Raw genomic sequence first — 13,709 nt, 5'->3', positions numbered from 1 at the left:
GCACAGTGAGCCTCTATGTGAATATATCTTTCGCCGGTTTTAAGCAATATGTAGGAAAAAACAGTGACTCTTCAGATACGAAAGCTACAGTCGCCCCACCATCCACCCCACCATGACTATTTGTATCCTAAAAAATTTACCAGAATCACTCCCACGAGGAGGATTTGTCTATCGTCAGTTTTGCCGATGGTTTAAATCTGCCGCTTGTATGATACTAGGAAATTTTGAAAAATCCCACATGTATTTTGAAGCTCTTTCCGCCATTGTTCCAAAGTAGCCGTATACGGTCATTGTTAATCGTTTAACAAAGCCTGCTGTAATCTAAGTTGATCCGCTTTTCTTGGTACGTTTAACAGACACAGTGCATATTTTACTCACCATACATGCAAGAAGTACTGATCCAACACCTACACGTACCTCTCGACGCTGTTTACCTAAGATTTGCCTATAAACGCCGCCATTTTGGATCTTCTTTAGTAACCGCGCCTCCCACCCCTAACATGACAAAGTCTTGCTCCTTTTCAACTCGTGAATTGCGCGCATGCGCAAGAGCGAGTTGTAGATATGATGTGGAGAATGGCACTCGCTCGCTGGCTCGATTGGTCGATTCCTGTAAAACTTTTTTTCGATTTTAGGCTTTTGAGTGCATTTGATAGTTTTTGGCGTGTAATAAACAAACGAAATGGCGACCTTTGTTGCTAAGAATAGTGGTGGGGTGAAAACGAAGCTAATAATAATCTTAAAAGAGTTTTTTTTTTTCGTTTTAGTTTGAAGAAGCGGCGCCAGTGATTGGCAGGCGTGCAAGGATTCACACTGAAATAATAGATCAACCTTCGTTTTTCATAAAATTGTAATTTACAATCCTTGAACTTGAAAACAATCCGAAGATTCATTAAAAGTATCACTTACTCCGAAGCGCTCGGAGTTTACAGGTGTTCAAAAGCTTTTTCTGTTATGGCGTAAGATTGGGGACAAAATCGATCATTACATTTCGTATTGTGTGTTTTTTCTGTGTCAAGCAACAGAAGGTGCCGGCGACTAACGAAATTACAGGTTAACCCGAAAATTAAATAACACCTACCGATTTTCAGTGAATTTTTAAAGAACAATTTTCTTTTAAGTTTCAAGACAATTTGAAGATTCAAAATAAATATTACGTACTAAAATGCAAAAGTTATACACCACAAAATTGATATATAGGACTGAAATGAAATTCTATCTTGTTCTTGATTAAACGTTGCCTAGCACGCGACCAAAATCTACCCAGGCGGAAATCCAAAATGACGAAGGCAGTTTGGGCCTAGTTATATCACTCAAAACTCGTACCCGTTTGTCTCATTTGATAAAGAGGGAATCACTAATATTTTCATTAAGACAGTATTGCCTTGATTTTCCAATATGTACAATGATAGACAGTAAATTTCACTTTTCACCCACATTTACTTCCAACCTTTTCTTTTGAACCAGAAACAAAAATGATATATGTTTAAAACACATGACATCATCCACCCTTGTCAAATGTAAGAGCATGATCATTTTAATTGTAATGCCTTCTTATCCCAACGTTACTTTGTTTCTTTGCTACATTAGCGAACACTGAACTACTGCTCGTACTCAAAATATGACAATCAACCACAAAATTCCCTAAACCAGATAACATTAAACATAATCCAAAAAATCATGTAGGTCATCTGTCAATTCACGAGTTTGCTCACAGAGCACTTTGATTTGTAACATTTTGTAACACTACTTGGCGATCTATCTAAGCAGTTGCTAGGAGTAGAGCAACATGAAAGGATATTTTTCTCCTATTGTGGCTTTGTTTTGGCTCTTATTTTCTTTTGAATAATGGCGGCATGGGTGTGGACTTCTTTAACATTTATGGGGAGAATTTCGAATGGTTAAATCTCTTTAATGTTTGATTAAGCAGTGTTGCCTACAAATAAATTAGATCCCAATCACTCCTAAGGATTAAAGAGTTAAAAAAAATGATGTTGGAAAATGTACAGACGGATTTAGTGAACGCTTGGAGGAGGTAGCCCTGTGATAAATGCTATCTGCTCTCCTGATGTTGTGTTATGACTCAGCTCCTTTTTAGTTTCTTCAGGGTCTATTTGCCGTTTCCGCTGGCCACCTTACTGTGCATACACCTCTGCCTGACTACGACCGCAAGAGCTGCTGTGAAATGTGTTGAATCTCCACTTCAGCATTTTGTGACGGAAAGCTGCACGAACTTCACTGTTTCTCAGCACGAGCAAGAGAAATATGAGCATACCCTACAAGAGTAATAGGAAATCTTGTGTTTGACAAAGTTCCGTCATTGAACTGTAATTCCTTGTATAAATTTAATTTTATCAAAATCCGATGAAATAAACAGACTGTTTTCTTAACAGAAGGCTTCGTGATCCAAATCGATAAATAAAGTGTGGGAAAATGGTTTTCCCAGAGCCCTTCTATACTCAGACCCAGACCCATTTGACCAAAGCGACATGCGTATACGTAATACGTGGTTTTCCCAGAGCCCTCCTATACTCAGACCCAGACCCATTTGACCAAAGCGACATGCGTATACGTAATTGGTACAGACCTGCGTAGAGTTAAGAATGGTAAAAACATACTGGAACACCAATCCTGCGTCTGTTACAGCCAAGAGACCAAATACCCAGGTTAAACCCAGCAGAGGACTTAAAATAAGAAATGACTTCAGAGTTTTTCTAAAAGGGAATAAAACGAAAAACTGCTTTCACGTTACAATTTTCTTCTGGAGATATACCATGCTATATACATTTCGCATGGAAAATTATTTAATTGGAATCAAGAGAAATCGTTCGAACTTTCTATTTAATCATGAGTGAATAATGGAAAAGATTCTCTTTTGCGAATAATCCATGAAGGTCCAAGGAAAAAAGACAAAACGATTTCATGTCAAACTAATTCATCTAAGACTTCATGAAAAAACAACAACAGCAACAACAAACATATCTCCTAGCTGATTAACCTTTAATTTAGGTAAATTTAAGAGCTATACGAGCACAAGTTTATAATTCTGCTAGAAAGTTAGTATTTCATTTCTGTAAGTAAAAGAGAAGACATATTTTGAGGAAAGATGATCATTAGGTGGCATTTTGCCTCTGAAACTCCAAGGAGAGATCTTCCTTACAAAAACATACCTGAAAGTCTTCATTTCAGAAGGATTAGGCTCATGAAGATTTCTGATTTCTCGCAACACCGCCATGAGTATTAAAAAGTTGATCTTAACAAATGAGAGTAGCAAAATAAAGACTTTTACCAATTGTCTAGAGGGCAATCATAATAGATGTGTCACGAAGTCGGTCAGCCAGCCAGTTAGTCAGTCAGTCAGAAAATGATGCACGCATTCATTAATTCTGTCATTTATTGATTTCCTCTTTCATTTATTCATTTATCCATTCTTTGTGTTTGTCATTTCCGGCTATCAGCTACGATAACAGTGAAAGCAAAGAGACGGTGGACTTACAATTGTCACAAATAACACCGGGACAATAAAGGCCCAGCTCAAACGCTTCTGGAAGGACAACCAGCAGCTGAAAGTTAATTCAGACGACAGAGCTGTTTAAAAACGCAGCTTATGAGACAGTATCTAATGAAAATAAAAAGTTATAATGAAGAATAAAACGCTGTGTACTTACAAGTTTTCATTTGTGTAACTCTCAAGTCCTTTTTCACCGCTTGAGCCAATTATTAGAGAAATAACTGTTGGTATGATAGGAAAACCTATAGGATAAGAAATGGAAGCAGCTCAATAACTCTGTAACACAAAGGCCCACAAGAGTCTAAAATATAAAAATCAGGTCAGCAGATTCAGGGAGCACTACAAAAACAATAACAACGAAAAAATAACAACAACAATAACAACAACAACAACAACAACAAAAGTAAAACAACAACAACAGACAAGATACGGTCAACCAGAATACAAGAAGGCCCGTTCTTATCATGCGTTGCAGCGGTTGTACTGGCCTCAGTATTCTCTTCCACGTGAAATATGCATCGCTTTCTAGGGCTATACCAAGGAATATCCCTCTTTTCACTTGTAGCTAATAACGACTGGTGCGATATTTTGTGGTATACAAGTAGATATCATCGTCAATATTTTCATAAACTTAGCAATGATATTGTTACATTTCTTACCCCAGCCAAAGAAATAGAGGTATCGCATGTCCACTGTGTTGAATACCTCAACAATCATTACGTACAGGAAAACTCCCTCCAGAAGCATCCACCCAAACGCTGCCAGATAGAAGTAATGGAGTAAAACAGCCACTAAGATGCACACGGACTGAAATGTGAGACCCAGAAGTAGGCTAATAATTAGAGGCTCCGAGTAAATACGCAATAGTGTAGACTGAAGTAGCGAGAGCCAAATATCTAGCGAAAACATGTCTTGAAATTTCGAGTAGAAATTCTCTCTCAGTGTTGTACATATACAGCCGTATGGTATGCTCAATTTATCCTGGAGAGATTCGAGAGGATTGGTTTTCGAAACTGGAACAACGGGATGCTATCTCAGTAGAGATCACCTTGGGCAGAAGGCCATTTGGGGAACACCGTTGTTCCTCGCTTACGAAGAACGAAGAAACATGTGATTTCAAACGTTTGTTAGCTCACCTTATTACTCGTGGCATCGATTCCGGATAAAAATACCAGTTGAGCAAGAAACAGAGCTGTGCAAAGATTTAGCCTGACTTGGATTCCTTCGGCTCTGATCTTCCTGTTTAAAAGTACTCAATAAACGAAATGGACATGACATTTTTCCACGCAACAACCCAGTGGTCTAGAGCAAACACTACTGGGGAGGAATGGAAGAAAGGTGCCCATGTAGTTTGTAATATATTGTTGGGTTGTTCTCTGCTTGTGTTCCATTACTACGAAATATGTTTAAAAGTTAATTTTAATGGCTATTCCTGTGTAAAATACCTCAATTTCAGTCGAAAAAAAACGACACATTTTGGTGCAATAGTTCTTCAATTACTAATCTCGTCTTAAAACCAATTTTTTTAGAAACAAAACAAAACCGCGCAACTAGCGTGTTCTGCAAAATAATATTTCTGATGGTAATTTACGAATCTAGAGATTTACCATGCTCTCATGTATAGGTAAGATTTTTTTTCTTTTCTTTCTTGTCTTTTAGTAGCACTCACATAAATGTCACATAGAAGAAGATAACCATTACTTCCCCAAAGAGGGACAAAGAGCAACCAATATAGGTGATGATGAGCAAAGCCCTTCTGTGCTCTGGTGGAATGCTATCCTCCTGAGAATCACGAGAAAAGAAGGAAATAGGTGGAAATGAGATAAAAAAATTACAAACTGGTTTGGAAATTATGACTTATAAGTTTTGACTTTGTTAAACATGGAACTTGCTCCATAATTAGTCCATCCATAAACGAAAGGGCGAGAATGCAATAAGCTTAGAAAATGCCAAAAAATAATTCGAGACACAATCACGAGAACTGCAAACAACCTTAGGAGGTTGTGCGTGAGCGACACACATGTTTTTTTCCTGAGTTCCCGACAAAGCTAATTAATAGAATTGAAAAGAACGTTTATAACATCACACCTCAATGTCCTTGTATTGCATTAGAACTGCGAAATTCGTGAGGTGGTTACAACTGCAAACGGTCGATAGCATCGAAGAATCATTCAGTACCATGCAACCATCAGTTGACCATGAACCGTTCGACGAGCTAAAAATCAGTTGATCGTAAAATTTGAACAAGAAAGAAAGAAAGAGGCAAAGAAAAATTAAAACCGGAACTTTCACGAACACCAAATATAAACAAGTATATAAATATATACCAGCAGATTGATGGAATAATCAAAATGACCCACCTGAAATCCTCCATCCAGAAGACACATTTCCTTTCAACAGCTTTTGGGTCAATGCCCGTCTGCCGGCGAAAGAAGCGTAATGGTTTATGATGTGAAATGGTCCACGAAATGAATATTACTTTTCCATCTAAGCCCAATTACAATCCTAATTATCTAGCCGATAATTGCATCAAAAAAACAATATAGTTTATTTTACCTCGTTGTGACTAAAATGAATGATGATTTTATTTTGAATAGTTTCATTCTGGGGAGGGTCAAGTTTAACTCCCACGACATCAGAGATCAATCTGTAGCTACAAAGATAAGATAACAAAATTGTGTGTTTATTAGAGCAGTTGAGTGTCAAATAGCCAATCAGGGATTGTATATTTTTGCTTCACTTTGTGTCGAGATTTTTCCGGAAAACTTGCACCCCTCTCTCAATCAATCGGATGCAAAACTAACAGGAATCATCATTTTGTTCTCTGCGTTTTGCCGCAGTTTGGGAAGTTTTCTTGGTTTTAGTTTGAGGTCTTATTGGTTACTAAAGGATATTTTTGGTTTTAGTTTTACGACACTCAATCAAAAAACGCTCGATCACATCAGTAGCTAATTTTACATGAATATATGTCCTGACGTTGCAAACTGAAAAATTAAAGTTTAAAGGAGGTTTCCGAATACAAAGTACTGTTTACCGGTACCGGTAAAGTTTTATCATATCAAAATCTTCTCTTCCAATTTACGCCCTCACTTGAGTCGCTAGTGAAGAACAAACAATTCAAACAGTAATTTTCCACTCATCCAGAAAGGGCTCTCTCAACATACACTTAATGGGTTCATCTGATTTCGTACCTGCTTCTGTTATAAGTCCAAAGGCTCTCTTCGTTACTTGCCTTCCGGTGCAACAATACTGCGATGACCCTTCCTTGAAGAATGGCCAAAAAAAAAAAAAATACTACGTGAGTAGAGGCTTGCCTACTGAACTCAAACGATAACTTCGCTATTTTTTAAACACCAGCTGATCATAAATGTTAGCGCTCAGAAGAAACTCCAATATTTACCTGCGTCTTTAAACACTTTGTGGGTGATAATAATCCTGACCAATTGGCTTTCACTGCTGTTGTTATTTGTATCAAAACTCGTTTCAATATCAGTGGAAATTCTTTTGGGCACTTTTATCAACTTAGTATCTATGAAATTTCAGGGGGAAAAAATCAGAAAATTAGTACATAGAGAGCGACGAACTTTACCAAATAAGTTTTTGATCGTGGGCTATGACGCAACAGAATTCATGACGTCATCCAAGATGGCGGCCACCTTGACAGCCACCATTTTGGAACCCATTTCAAGACAAAAATAGGTTTCATTTTGGCAGCAATCGTCTCGCAATTTGATCTTAAACGACCGAATGATTCAGAGGATTTTCAAAATATTTCATTGAATTGACTTAAAATCTGACGTGTTTATTAAAGGAGACTCCCTATTTCTTTTCAGGTCGTATGTTTTTACCATACCATATCATTTTTATCAATGATACAGAAATTAATACCCATGTTGACACAATAAGTACTTACCCGAACCTGATCCCATATCTATGAAGTAAATATCATTCCCTTCTCTACAATAGCTTTGACAACAGTTCAGGAGAGTGTCCTCGATTTGGCAGCTACCGACCAATGTACTATTATGCTCTTCACAAGACCAGGAATATTGTAACGCCTTTGATACAACAGGAGAAGCATGAACAGTTAAAGGGTTAATTTTGCTAAGTACAACCAGCTGAATTGGAATAGTTTGCTTAAATTGAAATCACAGATGATGCTCTATTTGGTTGGAAGTAAGAATACTTTTTTTTTAAAGTGTATGAATGTATTTTACCTGCAATTTTGAACGAGTTCCTTTACTTCGTGAGCACTTTGAAAGCTGCATGAAAAAGAAAACGTTTGATTGGAGTCAACTTATGAATTCAACGCATAATATTGGTAAATCTTAATTTGTTCGCGAATACACAAAGCCACTGAATAAACCATGATCTTTATTTACCAGATGTTGGCGGCAATCATCTGTATAATTAGGCATAATACCATTCGGATCTGAATCATCTGTTAAAGAAAAATGAATGATTAGCAATGGGGTCAGTTTTGTTTGCTACACCTCGGTGTAACCCTTGAGCTCCCAGAAGTGAATAACACGTAGGGTTTTTTTCACAGTTTTCAATACGTTAGTTGATAAAAGAGTGGTGAAAACGAACGCAAAGTTGTCTTCGTAATTCATTTACAGATTAATAAAGACGTGTAGACCAGCTACTTTTTATGGTAATTTAGCGAGTCCAAATTGACAATAATGTTATGTCCAGGTTTCTTTTGGGGTTTTGGAATGAGCTGACTGTAATTCTTAACATTAATGATTAACTGCTACAGAAGAAAATCTTCGTAAGAAAGCTGCATTTAAAAGAAATTACATTACAGAAGTATGACATAATTGCTGAGCTACGAAGCTACACGTTGATATTTAGGCAAATGTTATCGAAGCCATGTAAATATTGATAAAGATTGGTAGACCTCACCGATATAGGAGGCTACAACAGGAAGTCTAACGCTGCAATCCATCGACTTCAGCTTCATCGCAGAGTTACTTATGGCATAACAACGGTCCAATGATGTTGTGTTATCCAGGAGTTCTAAGGGTACCTGAGCTGAGATATAAGGTACACGCCCCCATTGAAACGAACCATTGCTATTGAGTCTTAGAGCAGTCCAGTAAGCAGAATCGAGGGATAATTCGGGTTGCACGTCACAAAGCTGTTCTATACTGGAAATTCTTGCCAGGGCAGAGTCATTTGCAATAACTGCTGCATTCCAAGTAACTTTAGGTACATCTCTTGGTTCGTAGACGAAATAAGAGGAGTGAGTTTCTGAAAAGTGATGAAAATTTTTTTTTTTAAGCTTTGCCTTTACAAATGGTAATGTATTTTGAAGTCAGGGTTTTTATAATTGGGAAAATTTACAATTGATTCAATATATTTCACGATTTCAAAATTTCACCATCTCAGAAATCCGCTGCAAAACCAAATCCAAAATTATGCTTGGTTCATTTTAAATGAAATCAAATAACATGCAAATTACCCTTCCTATTCAAGACCAGTTCCACTCTTTCCGTCTACCCACTAAATAGAATATTTTTCTCCTAAGGCAACAGAAAAATAGTGTTAATCATTTATTCATTTCTATCAAATGCGAGATTCATCGTAACAAAAGAGCTCGCAAATTTAAGATTTATTTCACATAATACATCTTCCCCGATTTAATGCCGCCTATGACATAATTATAGGAAGCATAATTGGCGTGATGTCTTATTGTGTAGACGTAGGCATGGCGCGTATCTTCTGCAAACACTGTATGCACTCCTAAATAGATAAATAGCATTTTTATCGAGAGTTTATTTCCGTTTTTTTTTTTGCGTTTTTTAGGAACCTATACTAAAACTACATGACAACAACTGTTTCTTACTTAGAATTTTACGCTAAAGGAACTGGCATATTATGGAAAAATAACATTAACTCTTGATCACAGACAGTCAATTTTAAGTTCCTTATGCAATAACGAGAAACATTGAATTGATATGCTTATTGTGATATTTACTGTTCAAAACAGACGAATCCAAGATAAACTGCGATTAGGTTTGGAGTAAAGATTATAAAGTGAAGCGGGTCCTTAACTAATGGGATTTCGCTGAAGTTAAATAGCATATGATAAGATAACGAAAGTATATCTGATTTAGAGCGGTAAAATAGCTTGAAGATGATAGTGATGCTGTAAACCTACTGGAGTTTCGAGGAGAGCTTTGTTACTACGATCATTTCCAACGTCTATAATTTAAGATTTTTCTACGGATCAAGTTTTGAAGGCACTTGATATTTCCTGAATAACAAATACTAACGCTAAAGGAACATCCATGTCAAAACAAACAGTTCACTAGAGGGTTATATTTAACAATCAAAAAATATTAACCAGTGACAGAGACTTGCTTTAAATAGCAGGAAAAGAAGGAGAAAATAAATGAAATTGGTCTAAAAATACGAAGTTTTTATATAAACAATGTTCTTTTGCTGTATTTACACGTTGTCTAAAATTTCGTGTTCGTTGCAAGAAAAGCATGTCGCTTGATTGCCTTTCAGTGTTGAATTAATAATAACCGTATATCCTCTTCGTCTTCAATTAAAATAGAAAAGCATAGCACAGTATCACTGAAAAGTAGCTCTTACCTTGAAAGAAATGAACTAGCAAAGTCAGTAACATTTGAAAACGCAACCGAGTTGAATCCTGTCCCGCTTGATTCATCTTCCATCCGTCGGTTGAACTAACGAGGAAACTGGTCTTATTTAGACGCATACATAAATTAACTCTTTGTAATAGACATAAAAAAATGGCAAGTGATGACAACCTTTTTTCTTTTATTTATTTTTTTGGTCAATAGTATTTAGACTAGTGAGTAGTACTTTTTCTCATTTGAAAGAGGACAAAATAAGATTTGCAGAAAAATATAATTTGCCTTCAAAACTCCATGTATTTATTCCATAAAAGATTTTATTTGATTTAGTTCGGACGCACTCTGCGTCATTCGATCTGTCATCGGCTGATAATTTGAGCCGTTGCGTTCTAAAATTCCATTGAACATTATTTACTCCGTCGCTTCAAATCGTGTTTGATCACAATGTATATTACTTTACATTCAAAAATATATATTTACAGGTTTTTCTCAAGGCAAAAAACAAGGATTTGTGCGCGAAAAGTAAAAGTAAATGTAATTTCACACTGTTTCAACACCACATGCGTCACGCAGTTAAATATCGCAAGACTGTACAGATTACTTACCTCGATTCTTCGCTAGGTTTTTCCAGTTTTCTGTCTAATTCGGATTCCTCACCACCAGACATACCACCACGCTCACTTCCATCGTCAAAAATCGTCTTTAAAGCCTTAGCTACGCTGTATCTCTAGCGTTTCGCATCAGACGCCATTGTCGGAGATTGAAATCGTACGGAAATGATTTTCGGATGTAAAGCAATATATATCCTCATCTTAAACCAGATGAGCCCATGACATATCAGCGGCATCTTGTATGAGTATCCGCAGGTTACAACGTGACTTCCGCTTGTTCTCGTTGAATCGTATTCACAGTGCACTCATGTATTGGGAAGTTCGCGTTGTGCGTTTGAGCAAGTTTCTGTCAGATTTGAGCAGAAAAACAGGTCCTTTGTTGGACTGTAATGATACTTTGATCGATAGCACTGTTAACGAAATGTTTGGCCGGTTCGTAAGTTGTCGACCTGGTTTCGGTCGATCTTATTGATTGGCAGCATCTTTTGGAAATCCTACACACCATCGATCTAAACCTCAAAGCTGCCTAGTGAGCAGAAGAACAATGACATCAGTATTAATTTTAATTGCATTTGTGTTTAACTTATATGTACAGAAATTTCTGAAGAAGTACCGTCTCAGAAGTTTATCATATGATAAGCCTTCAAACTTGTATTAAATAAGTTGATGTACATATTTCACAATTTTATGATGATTGTGTGATGACAGTACACTAACTGTCAACATTAGAATATTCAGCTTGAGCTTCCTCCTAAATGTTGAGTATTTCAATTTGAACTTGTAGAATATAACCTATGCATTAAATGTGGGTCTATAAGTATTTAAGTATTTCATATTGTAAAGAAAGGAAACAAGAGGTTATATGCAATACGTGCTCTTAAGAAGTGTGGTTTAACTGATGGGCAGCTTATCTTGGTCTACTGTAGCATCATCAGATCTCTCTTGGAGTATGCAAGTCCTGTATGGGCTGGCCTCACGCAATACTTGAGTGATCAAATTGAGTCGGTTCAAAAGAGGGCTCTAAAAATCATTTTCCCGTTTATGAGTTATGAGGACGCGCTTAAGAAGTCAGGCTTAATTAATCTATGCCAGAGGAGGGAGGATGCATGCGTCACTTTCCTTAAGCGGAGTTACTACTCTTCTGACCTACTACGAAATTTAGTACCGCGATGTCAATTTCAAGACCATATGCCCTCAGGGCAGGAAGAACTGTGTCTGTACCTACCTCCCCAAGATCTATTAGATTTGGAAATTTTTGTACTATTAAATATCAGAATCATGTGTAATATACTTAACTGCAATTTATCTTATTAGTATAGTATTTAATGTTTACACAATAGTTAATCTTGATATTTAATTGATATCTAAAATAGTTCTATGTATGCATAATGTAGAAGTATTTGTAAATTATGACCCGCCTTGTAATTCAGTTTCTACTGCAAGAAGGCTGAATAAACGATCATCATCATGTACACAAACACATATGTACATATGTATACATGGGCGCTAAAAATGGAGGGCCTTCCCTTTCCCTTTTTTATTTCTATTTATCTATATTTCAAGTTAATAACACGACCCCACAAGCTCCTGGCTTTAAATACCTATAGTGTCTAAATAAAGTTTTACTTCACTTTACTTTACTGTCAATATGATTTGTCTTGTAAATCTCTGCATGTGAGCTTACTTACCCAGCTTACTGCAATTTGAAAATCTTCCTGTTTGTTTACATACAGTAAAACATGTGGTCGTAGCTATCTCGTACTGTCTAATGAGTTCGTCAGCGCTGCTTTCATCGTTAATATACCCGGAATAAGGGTCATACAAACATATCCTGTAGCTGAACTTTCTGGGCCGACTTGTTGTTTATATTTCGACAAGTAAGAACAAGGAAACAGCATTCCGAGTTATAATTTTGCATGTTTGGTATATAACCTACGCTCAGAAAGCACCAACGCAGTGCACAGTGTTCTAAAGCCTGCAAAAGTCATTTTAAGCTTTTCAACAGATGGCTCGTTGAAAAATGATAAATATGGAAACAATGCATACTAGGAAATAGGAAAGACAAAATAAAAAGTGTTTGTGAACCAAGAGAATAATTAGCCCGTAATCATTTTTATGATCGCATCCCGACGACTCAGTTATTAAAGTACAGCGTCATTTCACAATCTAGCCAGTGTACATATGATTCTTACTCCATGGTGTAAACTGAAAAAAATAGCGCACTCATTCATATGCTGGTTTCGCGACAACATTGTGAAGTCATACTCAGAGCAACAGAAATCGGTTTAACTTGAGTATTACGATGCAGAACGGATACAATTTTTTATCTAAATACGTATCCTTCTGGAGCTATAACTCGTTCAAAATATGAATGCGTGTAAACGACATAAATAATTAAATCCATTACTCAAATAATACAAAACGAAATTTTTTAAAGAAATTATTATTGGTGGTGAAAAATGATACGAGTTAATGAATGTGAAGAAAAGCTTTAGTAAGAAGAGCTTTTAAAAAAGTCATGCGCGTAATAAAAACTCGCAACTTTAGGAAACTTACAAACGCCCAGTTCCGCGTTTCATTCTCTTTCAGTTCTGATCATTTATTAAGAAGGGTTTTATCCTTTCGGTGTATTCAAGAGATACTAGGTAAATTTAACTGAATGACACCACATCATCTTGTTGGGAGGGAAACCCAGGCTCTGGTAGGCTTTTACCCTACATACAAGTTTAAAACGTGCTGTTTTAATCGATTGACATCATCATTGATATTTTGTAGCATTTCCTGTGGGCGGCAAGGTGGTTGATAAATACAGTTTGATAATGTCACCCGAGCACTTGTTGACGCAGTTCGATGACTCGACTTCTATGCTCATACGGCATAAAATTTAATGTTTTGCAAACTCTGACAACGAGGAAAAAAATATGGTTTAACGTATGTCTTGGCAGCTATTGCGTCACGTTTATAAATTTTTTCTCCCCT

The 13,709-nt window shown here is 36.7% G+C and overlaps 1 protein-coding gene across 3 annotated transcripts; it reads right to left on the bottom strand.

Moving 5' to 3' along the window:
* Positions 1-1,420: 1,420 nt before the first annotated feature.
* Positions 1,421-11,767, bottom strand: LOC149053656 (adhesion G protein-coupled receptor D1-like). Of its 3 annotated transcripts, none has more exons than XM_089210043.1 (19): positions 10,725-11,767; positions 10,115-10,209; positions 8,417-8,764; positions 7,894-7,952; positions 7,729-7,773; positions 7,425-7,569; positions 6,912-7,040; positions 6,703-6,775; positions 6,068-6,164; positions 5,872-5,930; positions 5,600-5,726; positions 5,181-5,293; positions 4,648-4,750; positions 4,171-4,318; positions 3,669-3,753; positions 3,497-3,563; positions 3,171-3,253; positions 2,588-2,714; positions 1,421-2,276 (listed from the first exon to the last, which is right to left on the bottom strand). In XM_089210043.1, exons 1-19 carry the CDS (start codon positions 10,784-10,786, stop codon positions 2,136-2,138), a joined length of 2,106 nt encoding a protein of 701 aa, XP_089066169.1. In that variant the 5' UTR covers positions 10,787-11,767; the 3' UTR covers positions 1,421-2,135. The 3 variants fall into 3 exon arrangements, 2 of the variants coding, with proteins under 2 accessions (XP_089066169.1, XP_089066167.1); XM_089210041.1 differs by having other exon boundaries at positions 10,115-10,221; positions 10,725-10,911; XR_016187841.1 differs by lacking the exon at positions 3,497-3,563 and having other exon boundaries at positions 10,115-10,221; positions 10,725-10,915.
* Positions 11,768-13,709: the final 1,942 nt, after the last annotated feature.

This window comes from Pocillopora damicornis, chromosome 1, assembly GCF_964200805.1.
Source record: "Pocillopora damicornis chromosome 1, jaPocDami1.2, whole genome shotgun sequence".
Taxonomy (NCBI): Eukaryota; Metazoa; Cnidaria; class Anthozoa; order Scleractinia; family Pocilloporidae; genus Pocillopora; species Pocillopora damicornis.
This window is presented reverse-complemented; position numbering and strand designations above follow the sequence as displayed.

What these genes read in the sequence shown, in the direction of transcription:
- LOC149053656 (XM_089210041.1), bottom strand. Translation starts at nt 10,786, where the DNA reads ATGTCTGGTGGTGAGGAATCCGAATTAGACAGAAAACTGGAAAAACCT. An exon ending in AAACCTAGCGAAGAATCGAG is followed by an intron (nt 10,222 to 10,724) that starts GTAAGTAATCTG and finishes AAATAAGACCAG; the next exon opens with TTTCCTCGTTAGTTCAACCG. An exon ending in AGTTACACAAATGAAAACTT is followed by an intron (nt 3,564 to 3,668) that starts GTAAGTACACAG and finishes ATTAACTTTCAG; the next exon opens with CTGCTGGTTGTCCTTCCAGA.